At 44.3% G+C, this 22273-nt stretch overlaps 1 protein-coding gene across 2 annotated transcripts in view; it reads right to left on the bottom strand.

The window, feature by feature from the left end:
* Positions 1-761: 761 nt before the first annotated feature.
* LOC137346644 (sodium/glucose cotransporter 2-like) overlaps positions 762-22273 on the bottom strand; it is a 57872-nt gene continuing 36360 nt past the window's right edge. The window contains exons 10-15 of one of the 2 annotated variants that reach the window (XM_068010274.1): positions 21316-21423; positions 18681-18831; positions 18131-18299; positions 13934-14149; positions 1645-1860; positions 762-1011 (exon numbers count right to left, since the gene is read on the bottom strand). In XM_068010274.1, coding sequence (XP_067866375.1) covers positions 904-1011; positions 1645-1860; positions 13934-14149; positions 18131-18299; positions 18681-18831; positions 21316-21423 — 968 coding nt within the window. In that variant the 3' untranslated portion in view covers positions 762-903. The remainder of the gene's footprint in view (positions 1012-1644; positions 1861-13933; positions 14150-18130; positions 18300-18680; positions 18832-21315; positions 21424-22273) is intronic. The other variant, XM_068010273.1, reaches the window with a different exon arrangement.

The following is a 22273-nucleotide window of genomic DNA, read 5'->3' as shown; positions in this document are numbered from 1 at the left end:
TCCCAGGGATGGTCAGGGAGTAGCATCAGTTGTCCACTCCATGGCGGCAGTCAGACAATTAAGATGTTTAAGGCCCCAATTAGGGCTCATTTTGTGCGTTCACCAGATTTTTTCCACTGGCGGAGCTGCCCCTCCCACCACATGCAGAGGCTGCCATCTTAATGAAGGAGGCCTCTCTGCAGCAGGCCCCCAAAGAGGGGACTGCAGGCAGGAAAGGTAGCACAGGTGGCCCAAATAATTAAGCTGGAGGGGTCCTAACAACTCCGCCTCCATAATTTTTAATTGTAGATTCATGCTTCCGTGGGCACCTTCATGTTGAGATGCGCTCGTGGTCCCTGACCAGTAGCAGCCACCTCTCCCAGTCGGACTGTCAAGGCTGCAGAGCTGCTGAACCTCTGGTTGGGCCGGCAGCAGGTTTTTGTGTCTTATGTTTTTTCATTCATTCACTACAAGTGAAGGAATATTTTGTGTACATGCAGATCAAAAAAAGCCTGTGCAACTACTTGTTTTACCTGTTCAGGCAATTCTCGAATTTAGTTTTTTGGGGGTGTTGTATCAGCTTCTTTGAAGCTGTTGGTGAACTATGCTAGCTTTCTAGGTTGGGCATAAGTTCAAGGGAGAGGCCCAACACAATTTGAAAGTACAAACGCAACATCAATCAAAGACACAGACCCAAGGTACAGGCCTGACAATTACCCTGGAGAAAAGCTTGTTCAAACCTGTTCAGCAACACTTACAGTGTTTGAATTAAGAGACTCCAGTTTTAAAAGACAATAAACTTACTTTATTTTAATTTTTAAGCGTAAAAGCTCCACAAAAAGATGGCAACACACATCATGATAAGGGCATTTATATTAACCACATTACTCCAGATCTTATTTTCGCTGATGTCTGTCATTTTCCTCATGGCTTCTGCTTTTTCCTCTTCCGTTGGCTCTGGAACTGGCTCTGAGCTAATGCCACAGAACCAGCTATAGCATTTGATAAAGAAATTCCTTTTCTTCCTTGGTTCTGCAAACGAAACATATAAATAATGAATTACACAGAGGTTGCTGTTTAAATCTAAAGTTCAAACATTGGACCTATTCAAATTTTGTTTCTTCTATCTAAAGGTAGAACATTTGAGTCCATTCAGATAGTGTTTCTCCTATCTAACATTAGAGTATTGGTCTCACGTTCACAGCGTATTGCTTATTATATCTAACTTTATTGCATTGGGCTAGGTTAAGTGGTGCTGCTTATATCTAGTCCAAAATCCTTAAGCTTCCATCCACATTATCTATCCTCCTCTCCTCTAGTCTACTTCACTGACTAGTGACGTTCCTTAGATGACATTTCTATGATTCTAGCAGCAAGGAAACCCACACCACATTTGATCTTTTATCTGTTTTTCTAATCTTCAGTCTTGTTTCTAACCAGATATCCATCTAGCTATCTTTAAGGTGTTACTAGACACAACACTCATTGCTTTAGCTGGGACTCTGCTCCACATTCACTGCCCTGTGTGGTTTAAAATTCCTTCTAATCTCTTGTCTCATTGGGGACTCATTAAACTTATACTCCTTTTCTAGTTCTGTGCTCACAGTGCAAGTTATATATTTAAATACTCATTTAATCAGCATTTAAAAAAATGTTCACCACAACCTTCTCACTCCTTTTCCTTTCAAGTTTAGTCTTGCTCCCTTGTAGAGTCAGCAACTCCTGATTTCCACGTTGAGTACCTGTTGTCACTGGGTGCTTGTCGGTAGTGCCATTCTCTGCTTCTTCTTGAGTTTTGATCTTCGGCTTGGCCTCATCCACAATATCCAAGTCAATTCTTTTCTCTTGGCTGTAGCGGAGACTGTACACCAGGCGATGCAGCTGAAGGACCAAAAGCTACTGTTAATTTGACTTGTTTCAGTCACTAACTCTGGTAGTGCAAGCCACGGTGCTCTATCCTGTCTATTGTCTCAACAACCTTCCTATACAGCGGAGCCCAAAACTGCACACAGTACAATCACGCTCACATGACATGCAGCGACTGAAATACAGAACCCAAATTGAAGAGTTATAAAAAATTGACTCTTCCTTTAAAAAGTAGACAATGTGCTGCAAATGGCCACCCAATCACCTGGCTCTGTATATTCAAATTGTCTTGCTGTCTGTTAAAGACAAAAGGATACATTCCAAACTGAGAGGTGTCAACTAAACCCATCCTGAACCCATCAAGAGACATTTTTAAATTGAATGGGTTCTTCTGAAACAAAGAAGGTGTGAGGTAGCCACATCCTAAGCCATTGTTGGTCACCACAGGGAAGGGGCTCTGCATCTCCTAACAGAGGTAAGATGTGAGAAAGTAGCTCTCTGGAGAGAGAGGGTGGTCAGAATAAACATCACAAAAGCCTGTCTAGCTGAGAACTGGGAGAGATCCAGCAAAAGCCAAAGAAGGTGCCCTGCTGTGAGTTCTACATTTCAGCTTGTGCAGCAGAGAACCAAAAGTGATCCCCATCTCCAGATTGAAGTCTCAGCTACCAGAGAAATCTACAAACAACCCAGGCCTGCAACTTTAAAAGAGAAAATGACCTCCGAGAAGATTCAACAGGTTTACTGTGAATGCTGAATACCTACCTCACTTCAAACCACTTATCTGTTTTCCTCTCTATCTATCTGTTCTTGTGAATGTGCATGTGTGTGTGTGCGAGTGAATGTGTGTGTGCATGCAGTTGTGACAATTTCAGGATTGAATATTGCTCAATAAATAGTTAATCTTCTGTTTTAAACCCTCAAGAAAACCTATCACCGTCTCTTTATTTGACAAATAAAACACAAGGGGTAAACCCTAGTAACAAAAGTACTTGCTGCAGTCAGTTGGGAGATGAACAGTGAGAATCACCCACAGCTCTTGCCATCTGGCCATAGCAGTACTTTAACTGTGATCTTACTTAGGTTTTAAACAGATGTTACATTTTGGCTTTTATATTCTTTTTCCATAAAAGCCAGTATTCCATTAACATTTTTATGGCCTTAGCTCCATCAGGTGCAGCTTTTAATGACTTGTGAACCTCACCCAGCTTTTCCCCAATAATCATTACTGATTTTAAACCATTTTTCTTGGTCTCTCTCTCCATTTTTGTGTTTCTCTATTTCTATCTTTGTTCTCCATTGCTGTCTATCTATCTTTCTCCATTCCATATATAGGAACATACGAATTAGGAGCAGGAGTAGGCCATTCGGCCCCTCAAGCCTGCTCCACCGTTTGATCAGATCATGGCTGATCTGATTGTGGCCTCAACTCCTACATTCCTGTCTACCTGCTATAACCTTTGACTCCCTTGTCAATCAAGAATCTGTCTCTCTCAGCCTTAAAAATATTCAATCATCCTGCCTCCACTGCTCTCTGGGGAAGAGAATTCCATCAACTAACAACCCTCAAGAGAAAAAATTTCTCCTCATCTTGGTCTTAAATGGAAGACTCCTTATTTTTAAACAGTTTCCTAGTTTTAGTCTCTCCCTTAAGGGGAACCATCCATTCAGCAACCACCCTGTCAAGTTCAATAATATCACCTCTCATTCTTCTAAACTCCAACCATTCCTCATAAAATAACCCCTTTATCCCAGGAACCAGTTGAGTGAACCTTCTCTGAACTGCTTCTAATGCAATTATATCCTTTCTTAAATAATGAGATCGAAACTTTACACAGTACCCTAGATGTGGTCTCACCAACACCCTGTACAACTGTAGCAAAACCTCCTTACCTACCTGAGGAGCGGAGTGACGGTTGGCGGCGGACCTGTGTGGAAATGGGACTGGAGCGGAAGGTATAAACAAAGAGCGGGACTCGAGGCCTCAAACGACCTGAGGAGTGGAGCAACAGTCGGCAGTCTCTCTTTGTTGGCACGCGCTAGGTTTGAAAAGTGGGGAAAAAATACTAACAGTGACATCACGGGAAATTTGTAAGCTGATTGGTTGGTAAGTAACAGCTTTCATTACCTGTAAATATCTTTTAAAAAATCAGAGAGAAAAAAGTTCTTTTTTTAAAAAACCCTCAAATCATTACCTTGTAAGTGATAAGTTTAGTACTACTAAGGTTTTTTAATTAGTGTAATTTATTAATAATTACTAATTAGAATAGTGCTGTTTGGACAGAGTGAGGCTGTGAGTTGTGTGTGAGGGATTTCACTGACTAGGGGAAGGAGGTGCTGTTTGGTCTCTTGCTTCTTTTTTCTGCCTTTTCCGCCTCCACGGTACAGGGGAAGAAGCTGATTGGCAAGTATTACACTAGCAATAATTAGCTTGTAAAGCTAAGTAATGGCAGGGCAGCTTGGCCAAGTGAAATGTGCCTCCTGTGGCATGTGGGAAGTTGTGGACGCACCATATACTCCTGGCAAACACATCTGCAGGAAGTGTCACTGGCTGCAGAAGCTTGAGCTCTGGGTTTTGGAACTCGAGCAGCGTCTGGAGTCACTGTGGTGCATCCACGAGGCAGAGAACTACGTGGATAGCACGTTTCAGGAGGTAGTCACCCAGAGCTTAAGAGAACACAGGCAAAGAGGGACTGGATGGCTGCCAGACAAACAAGAAGATCAAGGCAGGTATGGCAGGAGTCCCGGGAGGGCATCCCACTTTCTAACCAGTATTCAGTTCTGAGTATCGATGGGAGAGAGGGTTCCTCTGGAGAGTACAGCGAGAGTCATGACCAGAGCACCATGAGTGGCTCAGCTGTGCAGGGAGGAGAAAAGACAAGAGAGCAATAGTGGTAGGGGATTCTAGAGTTAAGGGAACAGATAGGCGTTTTTGTGGTCGCAGATGTGATTCCAGGATGGTATGTTGCCTCCCAGGTGCAAGGGTCATGGATATCACAGAGCGGCTACAGAGCATTCTGGGGCACAAGGGTGCACAGCCAGAGGTTGTGGTCCACACTGGTATCAACAATATAGAAAGAAAGAGGGATGAGGTCCTGCAGACTGAGTTCAGGGAGTTAGGAGCAAGATTAGCAAGCAGGACCTCAAAGGTAGTAATCTCCGGATTACTACCTGTCCACCATCTACAAAGCACAAGTCAGGGGTGTGATGGAATACTTTCCACTTGCCTGGATGGGTGCAGCTCCAACAACACTTAAGAAGCTCGACACTATCCAGGACAAAGCAGCCCGCTTGATTGGCACCCCATCCACAAACATTCACTCCCTGCTCCTCTGACGCACAGTGGCAGCAGTGTGTACCATCTACAAGATGCACTGCAGCAACGCACCAAGGCTCCTTAGACAGCACCTTCCAAACCCATGACCTCTACCACCTAGAAGGACAAGGGCAGCAAATGCATGGGAACACCACCACCTGCAAGTGCCCCTCCAAGTCAAACACCATCCTGACTTGGAACTATATCACTGTTCTTTCACTGTCACTTGGTCAAAATCCTGGAACTCCCTTCCTAACAGCACAGTGGATGTCCCTACCCCACATGGACTGCAACAGTTCAAGAAGGCAGCTCACCACCACCTTCTCAAGGGCAATTAGGGATGGGCAATAAATGCAGGCCTAGCCAGCGACGCCCACATCCCATGAATGAATTTTTAAAAATCCCAAGGCCACATGCTAGTGAGTATAGAAATAGGAACATACACCAGATGAATGCATGGCTACAGAGATGGTGCAGGAGAGAGGGCTTCAGATTTCTGGGGCATTGGGACTGGTTCTGGGGAAGGTGGGACTTGTACAAACCAGACGGTCTACAACTGAACAGGACTGGGACAAATATCCTTGCAGGAAGGTTTGCTAGTGCTGTTGGGGATGGTTTAAATTGGTTTGGCAGGGGGATGGGAACCTGAGCGCAGTCTTAGGACAATTTCAGGGCAGGGAACAGGAGGCAGAAAATGAGTGAGTGACTCTGAAAGACAGAAGAAGCAAAGGTTGAAAAGTGTGCAGCACAGGAATTTGGCAGTGTTAAAGGGTATTTATTTAAATGCAAGGAGTATAATATATAAAGCCGATGAGCTGATGGCACAGGTAGACATATGGCAGCATGGTGTCATTGCTATAAGGGAAACTTGGCTTAAACAGGAGCAAAAATGGCAGCTCAACATCCCTGGATATTGAGTTTTCAGGCGGGATAGAGAGAGGAATAAAAAAGGAGGGGGTGTAGCATTATTAGTTAAGGAATCAATAACAGCTGTGAGGAGGGATGATATGCTAAATGAATCATCAAACGAATCCATATGGGTGGAGCTCAGAAATAAAAAAGGGGCAGCCACACTACTGGGAGTGTACTATAGACTCCCAAATAGTGAGAAGGAGATAGAAGAACAAATATGTAGGCAAATCTTTGAGTGTAAACACTAGAGGGCAATAATAGTTGGGGATTTCAACTATGCCAATATCAACTGGGATACAAACAGTGTGAAGGGCACAGAGGGGACAAAATTCTTGAACTGCATTCAAGAGAAGTATTTTAGTCAGCACGTAACAACCCAATGAGAGGGGGCGCAATTCTAAATTTAGTCTTTGGTGATGAAGCTGGGCAAGTGGATGAAGTAGCAGTGGGTGACCATTTTGGAGATAGTGACCATAATAGTTTCGGCATAATCATGGAAAAGGACAAAGATAAAACAGGAGTAAAAGTTCTAAATTGGGGGAAGGCAAACTTTACAAACCTGAGAGGTGACCTGGCGAAAGTGGACTGGATACAGCTACTTGAAGGAAAATCAGTGGCAAACCAGTGGGAGGTATTCAAAAGCAAGATACTACAGGCACAATGTAGGCATGTCCCCACAAAGGTAAAGGGTGGTACTGCCAAATCTTGAGCCCCCTGGCTATCTGGAAGCTTACAGGGCAAGTTAAAGCAGAAAAAGAAAGCTTATGACAATGACAAAAAACTTAATACTATAGAAAGCCTAGAAAAGGACAGAAAGTGCGGGGTGAGGTAAAAAAGGAAATTAGAAAAGCAAAGAGAAGACATGAAAAATTATTGGCAGGTAAAATCAAGGAAAACCCAAAGATGTTTTATCAATACATTAAGAGCAAGAGGATAACTAAGGAAAGGCTTGGGCCTATCAGAGATGTACAAGGGAACTTATGCGTGGATGCAGAAGATGTGGGCAGGGTTCTGAATGAGTTTCTTTGACTCTGTCTTCACAAAGGAGAGGGGTGATGCAGACATTGTAGTAAAGAGGAGGAGTGTGAAATATTAGATACAATAAGCATAATAAGAGAGGAAATACTAGAGGGTCTGACATCCTTGAAAGTGAATAAATTGCCAGGGCCTGATGGATTGTATCCCAGGTTATTAAAGGAAACCAGGGAGGAAATAACGGATGCGCTGAGGATCGTCTTCAAATCCACACTAGATACAGGTGACGTACCAGATGACTGGAGGTCTGCGAACGTTGTACCATTGTTTAAAAAGGGTGTGATAGATAGGCCAAATAATTATAGTCTGGTCAGTCTGACCTCGTTGGAATTGATTCTACCAATTTACCCACTGAGGGACAGGATAAACTGTCACTTAGAAAGGCATGGATTAATCAGGGATAGTCAGCATGAATTTGTTAGGGGTATGTCACATCTTATTAAATTGAGTTTTTTGGAGGAAGTAACAAGGATGATTGATGAGGGTGGTGCAGTGGACATGGTCTACACGGATTTTCGTAAGGCATTTGACAGGGTCCCGCATATGGCAGACTAGTCAGTAAAATGAAAGCCCATGGGATACAGGGGAATGTGGCAGGTTGGATCCAAAATTGGCTCAGTGACAGGAAACAAAGGGTAGCAGTTGATGGATGTTTTTGTGAATGGAAAGCTGTTTCCAGTGGCATTCCACAGGGCTCAGTGTTGGGTCCCTTGCTGTTTGTGGTTTTTATTCATGATTTGGACTTAAATGTGGGAGGCACGATTGGGAAATTTGCTGATGACACAAAAATTGGCCGTGTAGTTGATAGTGAAGAGGACAGTCATAGACTCCAGAATGATATCAATGGTTTGGTTGAGTGGGCAGAAAAGTGGCAAATGGAATTCAATCCAAAGAAGTGTGAAGTAATGCATTTGGGGAGGGCAAATAAAGCAAGGGAATATGCAATAAATAGGAGGATATTGAGAGGGGTAGAAGAAGTGAGAGACCTTGGAATGCATCTCCACAGGTCCTTGAAAGTGGCAGGACAGGTAGATAGAGTGGTGAAGAAGGCATATGGAATGCTTTCCTTAACTGGCCGAGGTATAGAATACAAAATCAGGGATGTAATACTGGAACTGTATAAACCGCTGGTTAGGCCACAGCTGGAGTATTGCGTACAGTTCTGGTCACCACATTACAGGAAGGACATAATTGTTCTGGACAGAGTACAGAGGAGATTTACAAGAATGTTGCCAGGGCATGAAAGTTGAAGCGATGAGGAAAGATTGGATCGGCTAGGGTTGTTATCCTTAGAACAGCGGAGGCTGAGGGGTGACTTAATTGAGGTATACAAAATTATGAGGGGCCTAGATAGAGCAGAGAGGAAGGACCTGTTTCCCCTAGTGGAGAGGTCAATTACCAGGGGGCACAGATTTAAGGTGATTGGTCGAAGGATTAGAGGGGACATGAGGAAAATCTTTTTCACTCAGAGGGTGGTGGGTGTCTGGAATTCACTGCCAGGAATGGTGGTGGAGACAGAAACCCTCAATTCTTTTAAAGGACATTCACCTGAAGTGCTTTAACCTGCAAGGTTATGGACCAGGTGCTGGCAGTTGGATTAGATTGGGCGGCTAGTTTTACTGGCTGGCACGGACAGGACAGGCTGATTGGCCTCCTTCTGTGCCGTAATTTTTCTATGATTCTATATTCCATTCTCTTTGCAATAAACAACAACATTCTATTTGCCTTCCTAATCACTTGCTGTACCTTCATACTAATTTTTTATGAATCATGTACCAGGACACCCAGATCCGTCTGTACTGCAGAGTTCTGCAATCTCTCTCCATTCAAATAATATCTTTTTTTTCTTTCTTTTGGGCCTCCTTATCTCGAGAGACAATGGATACGCGCCTGGAGGTGGTCAGTGGTTTGTGAAGCAGCGCCTGGAGTGGCTATAAAGGCCAATTCTGGAGTGACAGGCTCTTCCACAGGTGCTGCAGAGAAATTTGTTTGTCGGGGCTGTTGCACAGTTGGCTCTCCCCTTGCGCCTCTGTCTTTTTTCCTGCCAACTACTAAGTCTCTTCGACTCGCCACAATTTAGCCCTGTCTTTATGGCTGCCCGCCAGCTCTGGCGAATGCTGGCAACTGACTCCCACGACTTGTGATCAATGTCACACGATTTCATGTCGCGTTTGCAGACGTCTTTATAGCGGAGACATGGACGGCCGGTGGATCTGATACCAGTGATGAGCTTGCTGTACAATGTGTCTTTGGGGATCCTGACATCTTCCATGCGGCTCACATGGCCAAGCCATCTCAAGCGCCACTGACTCAGTAGTGTGTATAAGCTGGGGGTGTTGGCCGCTTCAAGGACTTCTGTGTTGGAGATATAGTCCTGCCACCTGATGCCAAGTATTCTCCGAAGGCAGCGAAGATGGAATGAATTGAGACGTCGCTCTTGGCTGGCATACGTTGTCCAGGCCTCGCTGCCGTAGAGCAAGGTACTGAGGACACAGGCCTGATACATTCGGACTTTTGTGTTCCGTGTCAGTGCGCTATTTTCCCACACTCTCTTGGCCAGTCTGGACATAGCAGTGGAAGCCTTACCCATGCGCTTGTTGATTTCTGCATCTAGAGACAGGTTACTGGTGATAGTTGAGCCTAGGTAGGTGAACTCTTGAACCACTTATACTGCTTTTCTATTCTTCCTGCCAAAGTGGACAAGTGCACATTTTCTCACATTTTACTCCATATGCCAAATTTTGCCCACTCACTTAACCTAACTATATCCCTTTGCAGACTCTTTATCTTCTCTTCACAACTTACTCTCCTACCTATTTTTGTGTTATCAGCAAATTTAGCAACCATACATTTGGTCCTTTCATCCAAGTCATTGATATAGATTGTAAATAGTTGCGGCCTCAGCACTGATCCTTGTGACACTCCAATAGTTATAGTTTGCCAACCTGAAAATGCCCCATTTATCCCTACTTTCTGCTTCCTGTTAGCTAACCAATCTCTATCCATGCTAATATGTTATCCTCTCCACCATGACCTCTTATTTTGTGTAGTAACCTTTGATGTGGAACCTTATCAAATGCCTTTTGGAAATCCATATACACCACATCTACAGGTTCCCCTTTATCCACATTGCTTGTTACTTCCTCAAAGAACTGTAATAAATTAGTCAAATACGATTTCCCTTTCACAAAATCATGTTGACTCTGCCTGATCATATTAAGAGTTTCTAAGTGCCCTGCTATAACCTCCTTAATAATAGATTCTCACATTTTCCCTATGACAGATGTTAGGCTAACTGGCCTGTAGTTTCCTGACTTCTGATTCCTTCTCTTTAAATAGAGGAGTTACATTCCCTATTTTCCAATCTGATAGGACCTTTCAAGAATCTAGGGACTAGATTACAACTAAAGAATCTACTATCTCAGCAGCTACTTCTTTTGAGACCCTAGGATGCAGGCCATCAGGTCCTGGGACTTGTCAGTCTTTAGTTCGAATAGTTTTCTCAGTACCCTTTCCCTGGTGATTGTAATTGTTTTAAGTTCCTCCCTCCCTTTCACCTCTTAATTTACATGTATTTCTGGGATGTTACTTGTGTCATTTACAGTCAAGACAGATACAAAATATCTGTGCAATGCTTCTGCCATTTCCTTATTTCCTATTATTAATTCCCCAGACTCACTCTCTAGAGGACAAGTGCTCTCACAAAAGAGTGCTCTTTTCCTTTTTTAATACTTGTAGAAATTCTTACAATCTGTTTTTATATTTCTAGCTTTCTCTCTCTCATACTCTAATTTCTCCCTCATTATTTGTTTCGTCATTCTTTGCTGGTTTTTAAATTCTTTCCAATCTTTTGACTTTTTAAATTCATTCATGGGATGTGGGCGTCGCTGGTTAGGCCACCATTTATTGCCCATCCCTAATTGCCCTTGAGAAGGTGGTGGTGAGCTGCCTTCTTGAACCGCTGCAGTCCATGTGAGGTCGGTACACCCACAGTGCTGTTAGGAAGGGAGTTCCAGGATTTTGATCCAGCGACAACGAAGGAACGGCGATATAGTTCCAAGTCAGGATGGTGTGTGACTTGGAGGGGAACTTGCAGGTGGTGGTGTTCCCATGCATTTGCTGCCCTTGTCCTTCTAGTAGGTAGAGGTCGCGGATTTGGAAGGTGCTGTCTAAGGAGCCTTGGTGCGTTGCTGCAGTGCATCTTGTAGATGGTACACACTGCTGCCACTGTGTGTAGGTGGTGGAGGGAGTGAATGTTTGTGGATGGGGTGCCAATCAAGTGGGCTTCTTTGTCCTGGATGGTGTCGAGCTTCTTGAGTGTTGTTGGAGCTGCACCCATCCAGGCAAGTGGAGAGTATTCCATCACACTCCTGACTTGTGCCTTGTAGATGGTGGACAGGCTTTAGGGAGTCAGGAGGTGAGTTACTCGCTGCAGGATTCCTAGCCTCTGACCTGCTCTTGTAGCCACGGTATTTATATGGCTACTCCAGTTCAGTTTCTGGTTAATGGTAGCCCCTAGGATGTTGATAGTGAGGGATTCAGCAATGGTAATGCCATTGAATGTCAAGGGGAGATGATTAGATTCTCTCTTGTTGGAGATGGTCATTGCCTGGCATTTGTGTGGCGCGAATGTTACTTGCCACTTATCAGCCCAAGCCTGGATATTGTCCAAGTCTTGCTGCATTTCTACACGGACTGCTTCAGTATCTGAGGAGTCACGAATGGTGCTGAACATTATGCAATCATCAGCAAACATCCCCACTTCTGACCTTATGATTGAAGGAAGGTCATTGATGAAGCAGCTGAAGATGCTTGGGTCTAGGACACTACCCTGAGGAACTCCTGCAGTGATGTCCTGAAGCTCAGATGATTGACCTCCAACAACTACAACCATCTTCCTTTGTGCTAGGTATGACTTCAACCAGTGGAGAGTTTCCCCCCGATTCTCATTGACTTCAGTTTTGCTAGGGCTCCTTGATGCCATACTCGGTCAAATGCTGCCTTGATGTCAAGGACAGTCACTCTCACCTCACCTCTTGAGTTCAGCTCTTTTGTCCATATTTGAACCAAGGCTGTAATGAGGTCAGGAGCTGAGTGGCCCTGGCGGAACCCAAACTGAGTGTCACTGAGCAGGTTATTGCTAAGCAAGTGCTGCTTGATGGCACTGTTGATGACACCTTCCATCACTTTACTGACGATTGAGAGTAGACTGATGGGGAGATAATTGGCCGGGTTGGACTTGTCCTGCTTTTTGTGTACAGGACATACCTGGACAATTTTCCACATTGTCGGGTAGATGCGAGTGTTGCAGCTGTACTGCACAGGTTGGCTAGGGGCACGGCAAGTTCTGGAGCACAGGTCTTCAGTACTATTGCCGGAATATTGTCAGGGCCATAGCCTTTGCAGTATCCAGTGCCTTCAGTCGTTTCTTGATATCACGTGGAGTGAATCGAACTGGCTGAAGTCTGGCATCTCTGATGCTGGGGACTTCAGGAGGAGGCTGAGATGGATCATCAAGTCGGCACCTCTGGCTGACGATTGTTTTGCAAATGCTTCAGCCTTATCTTTCGCACTGATGTGCTGGGCTCCCCCATCATTGAGGATTCTTCACAGAATTGTATGTTTTTTCTTTCAATTTGACACTATCCTTAACTTCCTTAGTTAGCCACGGATGTTGCGTCCTTCTCATACAGTCTTTCTTTCTCACTGGAATGTGTCTTTGCTGGGTGTTATGAAATATCTCCTGAAATATTTGCCACTGCATCTCTACTGTCCTATCCTTTAATCTAATTTCCCAGTTCACTTTAGGCAGCTGTGCCTTGTAATTGCCTTTATTTAAGTGTAAAACACTGGTCTTAGACCCACACTTCTCACCCTGAAACTGAATGTGAAATTCAATCATGTTATGATCACTGCTACATAGAGGCTCCTTTATCATGAGGTCATGAATTAATCCTGTCTCTAAGACCCACACTTCTCACCTTGAAACTGAATGCGAAATTCAATCATGTTATGATCAATGCTACCCAGAGGCTCCTTTATCATGAGGTCATGAATTAATCCTGTCTCATTGCACATTACCAGGTCTAGAATAGCCTTTTGTCTGGTTGGCTCTAAAATGTGCTGCTCTAAGAAACTGTCCCAAATACACTCTACGATCTCATCTTCCAGGCTACCTTTGCCAATCTGATTCATCCAACCGATATGTAAATTAAAATCACCCATGATTATTGCTATACCTTTCTTACAAGCTCCCATTATATCTTCTTGTATACTCTGTCCTACAGTGTATCTACTGTTAGGGGGCCTATAAGCTACTCCCACAAGTGACTTCTTACCTTTGCTATTTCCTATCTCTACCCAAACTGAATCTACATCTTGATCTTTAGAACTATTGTCATCTCTCACTATTGCACTAATGTCATCCTTAATATACAGAGCTAACCCGAGCATTTCCTAGCTTCCTGTCCTTCCAAAATGTTACTTTCTCTCTATATCACTCTTTCTTTGTGTGCATATATCTGTATGTCTTTCTCCTCTCTCTCCCCCCTTCTCTCCCTCCTTGTCCAATCTTTCCTCTGACTCTCAGCCTTCTATTTCTTTCTTTCCTCTGTCTCTTCCCTTCTCTCCATCCCTCACTTTATCTACGATATCTGCATCAGTAAGATTTTTGAAATGAGAAAGAAACAGACCAAGAGCTGAAGAGAAATACAAAGGCAGAAACAGAAGGAAAGAGAGACAAGGGAGAAAAAATATAGAGAAATACATTCCTATCCTTTCCTTTTTATAGACTGGTAACCACCAGGTATTTATTCCCCCAGAACTCACATGTTTCTCGTCGATCTGTGGAGTGCAGAAGGAGATGATGAGGACTAGCACACATGTGCAGCTGAACAGGATGATAGCGAAGTGGAGGTAATGGATTCCGCAGAAGATGAAAGGGCAGGAGGATGGGAAGATGCAACTTCCCGTGCCATAGACAAACTCAGCAATCATCCGGCACAGACCCATGGCCAGGCCCCCGATCAAACCCCAGAAAGCACCCTGCAGGGGTAATAAACACTCAGTATGTTAACCAACAGTTAACTAAAATTGATATCAAAGCAAAACACTGAAATAAAAACAAAAACTAATATTGAATTTACTAACTATCACTTAATCCAATAACTAGTTTGTAATTTATTTCAGGAAGCTATTTCCTGATTCATCCTGGATTACAATGCCCATGTACAGGGGGACTGGCTATCACAGCGTGTTAATCACACTGTCCTTTCACCTCTGGGACCGGTGTTTGAATCCAGACTCAGGGGATCAGGTGTCACAGTGTATTGGCTGTACTGTCCTTTCACCTCCGTTAAAGAGTTTGAATCCAGCCCTAACGGACTGAGACACTGAAAGTTTGGGAGTTCCAAATTGCTAATGCAGCTTTGGAGTGGGGTTTGAGTACACTACACCAATCTGGGCATCGACCTTGCGGGGAATTCCTGGGATCACTTCGTTAGAATATTGGAGGTTAGTCTTAGTGTTCAACTCCTGCTATTAATTGGAGTGTGCAGTGGGGGAGTGCACAAATGGTTACAAGTGCAGCCAGGCTTAAAATCTGGCAGTTTTATTATAGTTGGAGCAATCTACTCAGGTACGTTGACAGTACTTTTTTTCACATAAAAATATTTGTGCAATACTTTGGGCCAGAGGACACAAGGAAGTGAGTGTTTTGCATGGCTGAGTTGCTCTGTGTGTCATTTTCAAGGAGATAATCTGAGATGATAAAGGGGCTCCTGAGGGACGACAATGAAGTAGCTGGAGAAATATCCTCAGGATAATCATCTGAGGACCCAAAGTATGCACTGCTGGGCCCTCCTCTGAGCACCATACCACCAGTCTTTCCAATGGGGGTCTTGCAATTATTGCTGGCTCGAATGAAAACAAGGGGGTTGCATCTGCTGGACACCTATGGGAAGAAGTCAAAACAATGGCGAGACCAATGTGGAGCAAGGTAGTCCTCTCTCCTTGATTCTCAGGAATCCGGGAAGAAGCTCAATGACCTAATGAGGACAAGCAAGGTGAGGTAACACAAAACCAAACCTACCCTCTCTTCCTGTGGCTAAGTTAAAGATTGCATTAGATGAAAGGAAGTGGCTTATAAGGTTGTCAGAAAAAGTGGAAAGCCCGAGGATTGGGAGCAATTTCAAATCCAGCAAAGGATGACCAAGAAACTGGTAAAGAAAGGGGAAAGAGAATATGAATGCAAGCTGGTGAGAAACATAAAGGTGGACTGCAAAATCTTTACATATGTGAAAAGGAAAAGATTAGCAAGGACAAATGTGGGTCAATTACATGCAGAGACAGGAGAATGTATAATGGAGAATAGGCGGCAAAACTAAACAATTACCTTGTGTCTGTCTTCACGGAGAAAGATACAGAAAATCTCCCAGAAATACTAGGGGATCAAGGGACTTGTGAAAATGAAGAACTGAAAGAAATTAGTATCAATAAAGAGGTAGTACTCGAAGAATTAACTGGATTGAAGGTTGATAAATCCCTTGGACCAGATGAGCTACATCTGAAGGAGGTGGCTATAGAGATAGTAGATGCATTGGTGGTTATCTTTCAAAATTCTATAGATTCTGGAAAGGTTCCTGCAGACTGGAAAGTAGCAAATGAAACCCCACTATTTAAAAAAGGAGGGAGAGAGAAAACAGGGAACTACAGACCTGTTAGTTTGACGTCAGTAGTAGGGAAACTGTTAGAATCTATTATAAAGGATGTGATAACCAGACTTTTAGAAAATAATGGTATGGTTGGGCAGAGTTAACATGGATTTTGAAAGGAAAATCATGTTTGAGAAACCTATTGGAGTTTTTAAGGAAGTTACTTGTAGCATAGATAAAGGAGAACCAGTGGATGTGGTATATTTGGATCTTCAGAAGGCTTTTAATAAGGTCCCATACAGGAGGTTAGTAATCAAAATTAGAGCACACGATATTGAGGGTAATATACTGATATGAATTGAAAATTGGTTAACAGACAGAAAACAGAGAGTAGGAATAAACGGGTCATTCTCAGGATGGCAGGCTGTTACTAGTGAGGTACTGCAAAGATCAGTGCTGGGGCCACAGCTGTTCACAATCTACATAAATGATTTAGATGTGGGGATCTAATTTAACATATCCAAATTTGCTGATGACACAAAACTAGGTGGGAATGTCAGTTGTGAGGAGGATGCAAGGAGGCTTCAAGGGGACTTGGACAGGCTAAGTGAATGGGCAAAAACGTGGCAGATGAATATAATGTGAATAAGTGTGAAGTGAGCCATTTTGGTAGAAAAAACAGAAAGACAAGCGTATTTCTTAAATGGTGAGAGGTTGGGAAGTGTTATTGTCCAAAGAGACCTGGGTGTCCTTGTTCATGAGTCACTAAAAGCTAACATGCAAATGCAGGAAGCAATTAGGAAGGCAAATGGTATGTTGACCTTCATCGCAAGGGGTTTTGAGTACAGGAATAAAGAAGTCTTGTTGCAATTGTATACAGCCTTGGTGAGAACACACCTGGAGTATTGTGTACAGTTTTGGTCTCCCTAACTAAGGAAAGATATACTTGCCATAGAGGGAGTGCAACAGACATTCACTGGGATGGCGGGATTTTCTTACGAGGAGAGATTGAGGAAACTGGGCCTGTATTCTCTAGAGTTTCCAAGAATGAGAGGTGATCTCATTGAAACTTACAAAATTCTTACAGGGCGTGACAGGGAAGATGTAGATAGGATGTTTCCTATGGCTGGTGAATATAGAACCAGGGGATATAGTCTCAGAATAAGGTGCAGGCCTGAGAAGAGGAGGAATTTCTTTACTCAGAGGATGGTGACTCTTTGGAATTCTCTACCCCAGAGGGCTGTGGAAGCTCAATCATTGAGTATGTTCAAGACAGAAGTGGATAGATAGCTGGATACTATTGAGATCAATGGATATGGGGATAGTGTGGGAAAATGGCATTGAGGTATATGATCTAATTGAATGGCGCAGCAGGCTCAACAGGCTGAATGGCCTACTCCTGCTCCTATGTTCCCTTCTGCAGATGAATTACAGCAATGCAAAGCATAACAACTGCCCATATCGTGAGCCACTGCATCAATTGTTCTCCAGCTTTGACCAGCCCAAAGGCAGCCACTTGGGGGGAATTGATATTGGGAATGAGGAGATTACATTGTGAGATTCACCTATCAGAAATTAATTAGAAGAATGTGTACATTCTAGAGAGCACGCCTGTGCTCTCTGGTGAAAGAATACCTCCAAATTTTGTTTCTTCTCCTTTGGTGTATTCTTATCATTTATTTCACTGCTTTCTTCTCCTACTCAGCTCCAATATGTATGAAAATACCCATAGTAAACCCCTTAATTAGGACTCTTTGGTAGAAGGATGACAAGAAAAAGATTCCACTGCCCAAAACTACAGAAGGCAGCTTGCAGAATCCTTTGTGTCAGCACAGCTGAGAAAAGATATCTGTAATCATTTCAGTCAAACCTGATATTTCAAATTAAGAGTGTGTCAATTAAAGCCTGTGAACTCAACCTCTTCCTGGTTTGACAAGAAATGCAGGTAACTTGTTCCCCTTTTACACAAGCTTAAGTCAGGTGCAATTCTGATGTAAATGGCAGGATTTTTGGGCAGCAGCTTTTGCCCTCATTACCCTGTCATGCAAACATGCACCACTTCGGAGCTGGCACATCTGCCAACAGCCAGTTCCACTTGAGAAGGACTCTGGCCTGTCTGACTTCGGTTTCAAATTCTGGTCCCTTTCATTAGAACTATACCACATCTTCCCTTCAAAAATCAGAGAATTTTAGACTCCTTTAGACTGTATCTAACCATCTGCCTTGGGTGTGCTTGACAGGGCAGTTGCAAGAGCTTCACTTTGTATCTAAGCTGTGCTATATCTGACTTAGAATACTGATGGGACAGTCTAGTGATGAATATGAAAATTCACTCCATCAATCATTGTTAACTTGGATCAGAATGGCTTCTTACTGGTTCGTTGACTCTCTTCACAAAGACGCCCAGCAGGACAACTGCAGCGATGGGTGGTGCTAGGTAGCTGGTGACAGACTGGATGTAGTCGAAGAGTTGCCCGCTCTGCGCTGCCTGTACCACTGGGATCCAACCAATGCTGATTGCAACAATGCAGAGAATCCAAACCCTGAACAAGAGGAGAAGGCGAGATGTAAATTATGAGTGTTTCAAAAGTTGAGGTTCCATTTTAGTTGTATGACCAGGAAAATTGTTTATGCTGTTGAAATTCTTCATCTGTGTGGGTTCCATGAATTTATTCCATGGCCATGCTATTTGAGGATATGGTGAAGCAGAATGGGAGAGTGATACACAATAGTATGACATTTTGATAACACTTCCGGCAATGTGTGCCGGGTACAATAACAGAATGACACTTCACTCAAGCTTTCAAATGGTGACCAACATATGGAATGGGGCTGCAGGGAGGATGGGCGTGCTCAGATCTTTCAGGATGGGCTGAATAATTATCTTGTGAAACATTCCCCAGGCCCTGTTAATGATTCCTCACCTGCCAACAATCATCAACTCCTTGTTGCTTGCCCCCTTTCGGAACCTTGCCCAGATGTCTAATGTGAAGAGCGTGCCACTGCTGTTGAAGATGGATGCCAGTGAGCTCATGAGAGCTGCCAACATCACGGCAAGCATCAAACCACGTAGTCCTGTCCGAGACACATAGCAAATTAAAACCAATCATACAGCTGAGACCCTGGGGAATAGTGAGTATATAGAGTGGACACAATGGGCAATAGTGGATATAAAGAGAAGACATACTGGGGAAGAGTGAGATACATGGAGGAGACACAATGAGAAATAGTGGGATATATCGAGGATATGCACTGGAGTACAGTACAGGATGTAGAGAAGATGTGCAGTATATTTTGGGTATATACTGAGAACATATAACGGGAACACAGTAGGAAACAGTGGAATGTGTAGAGGAGATTTGCAGCATTCCTTTAAGTTTGAAACTTAGGTTTAAAAGCCAAAGTCCAGAATGCGGGACAGTACTGAGACTGAAGAAGTATCAGAGGATGGTGTAAATTAGGAAGCAGTGTTATGGTGACACCAAGCCCTGAATTTTCACCTCGGGGGCGGGAAACAGGAGCCGGGACTGTTCCCAGTCCTGAACCCACCTTCAGGGGGAAAACAGTCACTCATTGGAATTTTGACTGGGGCGCCCCCTTAATTGGCATGGAGACAGGTTCTCTGTCCAATTAAGGGCAGCGGGTGGGCTCTCAAACTGGAGGGCCAATAAGAGGCCTTGCAATGTCAGAGGAGCACCTGGCTGCAGCACAAGGTAAGTAACTGGGAGGGCGCTTCAACAAGAAGGTAGCCTCTAAACCACTTTTAATTAAAAAATACAAAAAGCAGCCAAGCGACCACTGTTGGGAGGGTGGAATGGGGGGGGAATTGCTCTACAGGGCAGCCTTTGGCGGCACCTCCTCCCAGGCAGGCAGGGAGGGCCTGTGGGCCTACGTGGAGTGCTGGCATCCCAGACTGCCATTGGATGCCCACCTCCAGGCAGCAAACCTAACCCCTTGTGTCATGAAACTGAAGGCTGACAGGGAAATCCTAGTCGGCCTCCTTAATTGCTATTTATCAAGACTTTCAATGAGCCAAATTGCCTGCCCGTCTTGTGGGAGCGGGCGGTCTTCCTGGGCTCCGAAGCCTATCAAGCCAAAATGGCCATGTCAGGAACAGGATCAGGAAGTGGCGTGCCGGCTGGCCTTGTAATTGTTGGGCCCATCTGCCTCTGTTCCCGACATCAGTGGGTCCTAAACATTCAGCCCCAAGTTTGGATTTTAATAATGTGTGAAAAGGAGAGGGAAGACTGAGGATAGGACCTCCTGGTTTGAGGTCTTATGAAAGAATGATATAGAATTAGAGACTGAGCAAGTTTATCCAGTGTGGAGCTGTGCCAGGCAGCATGGGAAGAGTCTAAATTCCATCCCTGGTCTGGGCTGAGTTTGTTGATCTCACACAAGGGGCTGGATTTTGTTGAGCTCCCGATGTCGGGCTCCGTGGCGGGGGGTTGGGTGGCTGGAAGATCACATCAGCAGCGGCCCACCACGGAGCCCAACGCTGGGATTGCCGGGCCCGATCGTCCTGGTAGTGGCGAAGCTCCGTGGTGGCCCCCCTTGCCGCTTGATGACGGAACCTAACTTTAAATATTTAAATAAAGGAGAGGCATATATCTACATACCTTTCATAGCAATCTTGCCGGCTGTCCACGATCTTCTGTGCTGGCGGCTGGCACTCACACCTTCACTTTCTCGTCCAGGGAAAGCTGGCACCACCGAGGTGGGGAAGGAGGGAACTTAGGATTTTTAGTTATATGGGGAAGGGGGAACAGGATCAACTCTGCATTTCTAGTGTTGGGGGTGGGGGGGAAGGGGTGACCTTTGCACTTTGTGCATTTGCGGGGTGGGTGGGGGGAGGAAGTTCAGATATTAAATGCAAGTGTTTTTTGGGGGGGGTGGGGGTGGAAAACGAGGTGGCCATTTTCTTAGTATAAGCCGGGGGGGGGAGTGGTGGTTTATGGGCCAGTAATCAATTTACAGTGTATTCTGGGAGATGTATGGGCTACAACTGTGCGGGTCTGGCAGCCCTTTAAAAATGACGCCAGTGCCTGCGCAGAGCCCGAGCCCACCCCCGCCCACCATGTGATTGGGTGGCGCGGACCACCCTGCATATGTAGATGAGCCGCCGCGCGCCAAATCCTGCCGGCATGCGGCCCGTTTTCACCTGCCGCTGCTCCCGGCCGCAGAAGAATAAAATTCAGCCCAAGGTGCGGGGAGGGTGTGTTTCAATTGGCTGCAGTGTCTTTGTGTTCGGGAGGTGAAAAAATCTTGCTCCTGATCACTGTCCGGAAAGTGCAGTGCCAATCGACATTGGGTGAGGAGAGGATCAGGCTCAATTGCAATTTTCGCCACAATAGAATAACCTCCCTCACACATGACCACTTAGGCAAGATACCAGAAGGTGGTCAGTTCCCATGCAGCCATGTGAGGAGAATAGGGAAGAAACAGCCGCAGAAACTAGTGGGATGAATTCTAAGTTGAACACAGAGAGGATACAGGGTTGAGGAAGTGCGGATGCTAGGCTATTTGTAGGTTGGCTTTATAGTGATACAGATTGCTTACCATTGGGCATCAGTGCAACCACCAGCTTTGGGTAAGCAATGTTCGAGCAACCGACTGGAGTACCACAGATTCGCTCACATTCCTCTGGGACAATGCACGCAACCTCATCTGTGGGAGAATATTGAAGCATTCAAATGAGCTGCATGGATTTTCCAAATTTGTCCCAAATTATTTTCATCCAGTGCAGGGGATTTTCCCCTTTTTGCTTCTGAGGCCTGTCCTCTCCTGTAATAAAAAATTCCACAGAACCCAACAAATATTTTTTCTGCGTAAAAATTAGTTATACAATTAAACATATATTTATTAATATTTTTGATTTATTTAGTGTGAAACCTGTTACTGGGGCTGAGCAACAATTTTGTCAAAATGTGGAGGTATCATCAACAAAAATGAGTAAAAGAAATAGGAAATGGTTAACCAAAAAGTTGAAAATAAGTGTCCAGAAACTCAATCTAAAAGGGAAAAAGGTTAACCGACAAGCAAAAGAAGCTGCAAAAATGGATAAATGGTGTGAAATCTTCAACTAAAAATGGAAAAATACCGACAGAGACCAAATCCAAAATGGGAAATAGTTAGCCAAGAAAGAAATAATAAACCAAAACATGCAGAAATTAACAAAAGGGGGGAAATGGTTAACCAAAAGCTGCAAATAATTTTCAGACTAATGGTTAACCAAGTGAAAAAGGGTGCTGCCCTCTGCAGGTGAGAGCCTTGAATTACCATTGTTAATGAGTTCTCATTGTGCATTTCCCCCAATTCAAACAACTGCAGTTGGATGTGTTTTGCTCCAGAATTCCAAGCCCAATTTCCTCTGCGAGTGGCTTGTTGGAAAATGCTGGTGCTGCCGCATGCTATTTGTTCCCACTGGCCCCGACTGAGCAAGGGAAGAGAAAGAAACAGTGACTCCAATGCTGGACTGAACGTACCAGAGCGGATATTTCGGTAATCAGTTTGGATC

The sequence above is a fragment of the Heterodontus francisci genome, chromosome 30 (assembly GCF_036365525.1).
Source record: "Heterodontus francisci isolate sHetFra1 chromosome 30, sHetFra1.hap1, whole genome shotgun sequence".
NCBI lineage: Eukaryota > Metazoa > Chordata > Chondrichthyes > Heterodontiformes > Heterodontidae > Heterodontus > Heterodontus francisci.
Note: the sequence above shows the minus strand (reverse complement) of the source record. Positions and strands in the feature narration are given on the sequence as shown.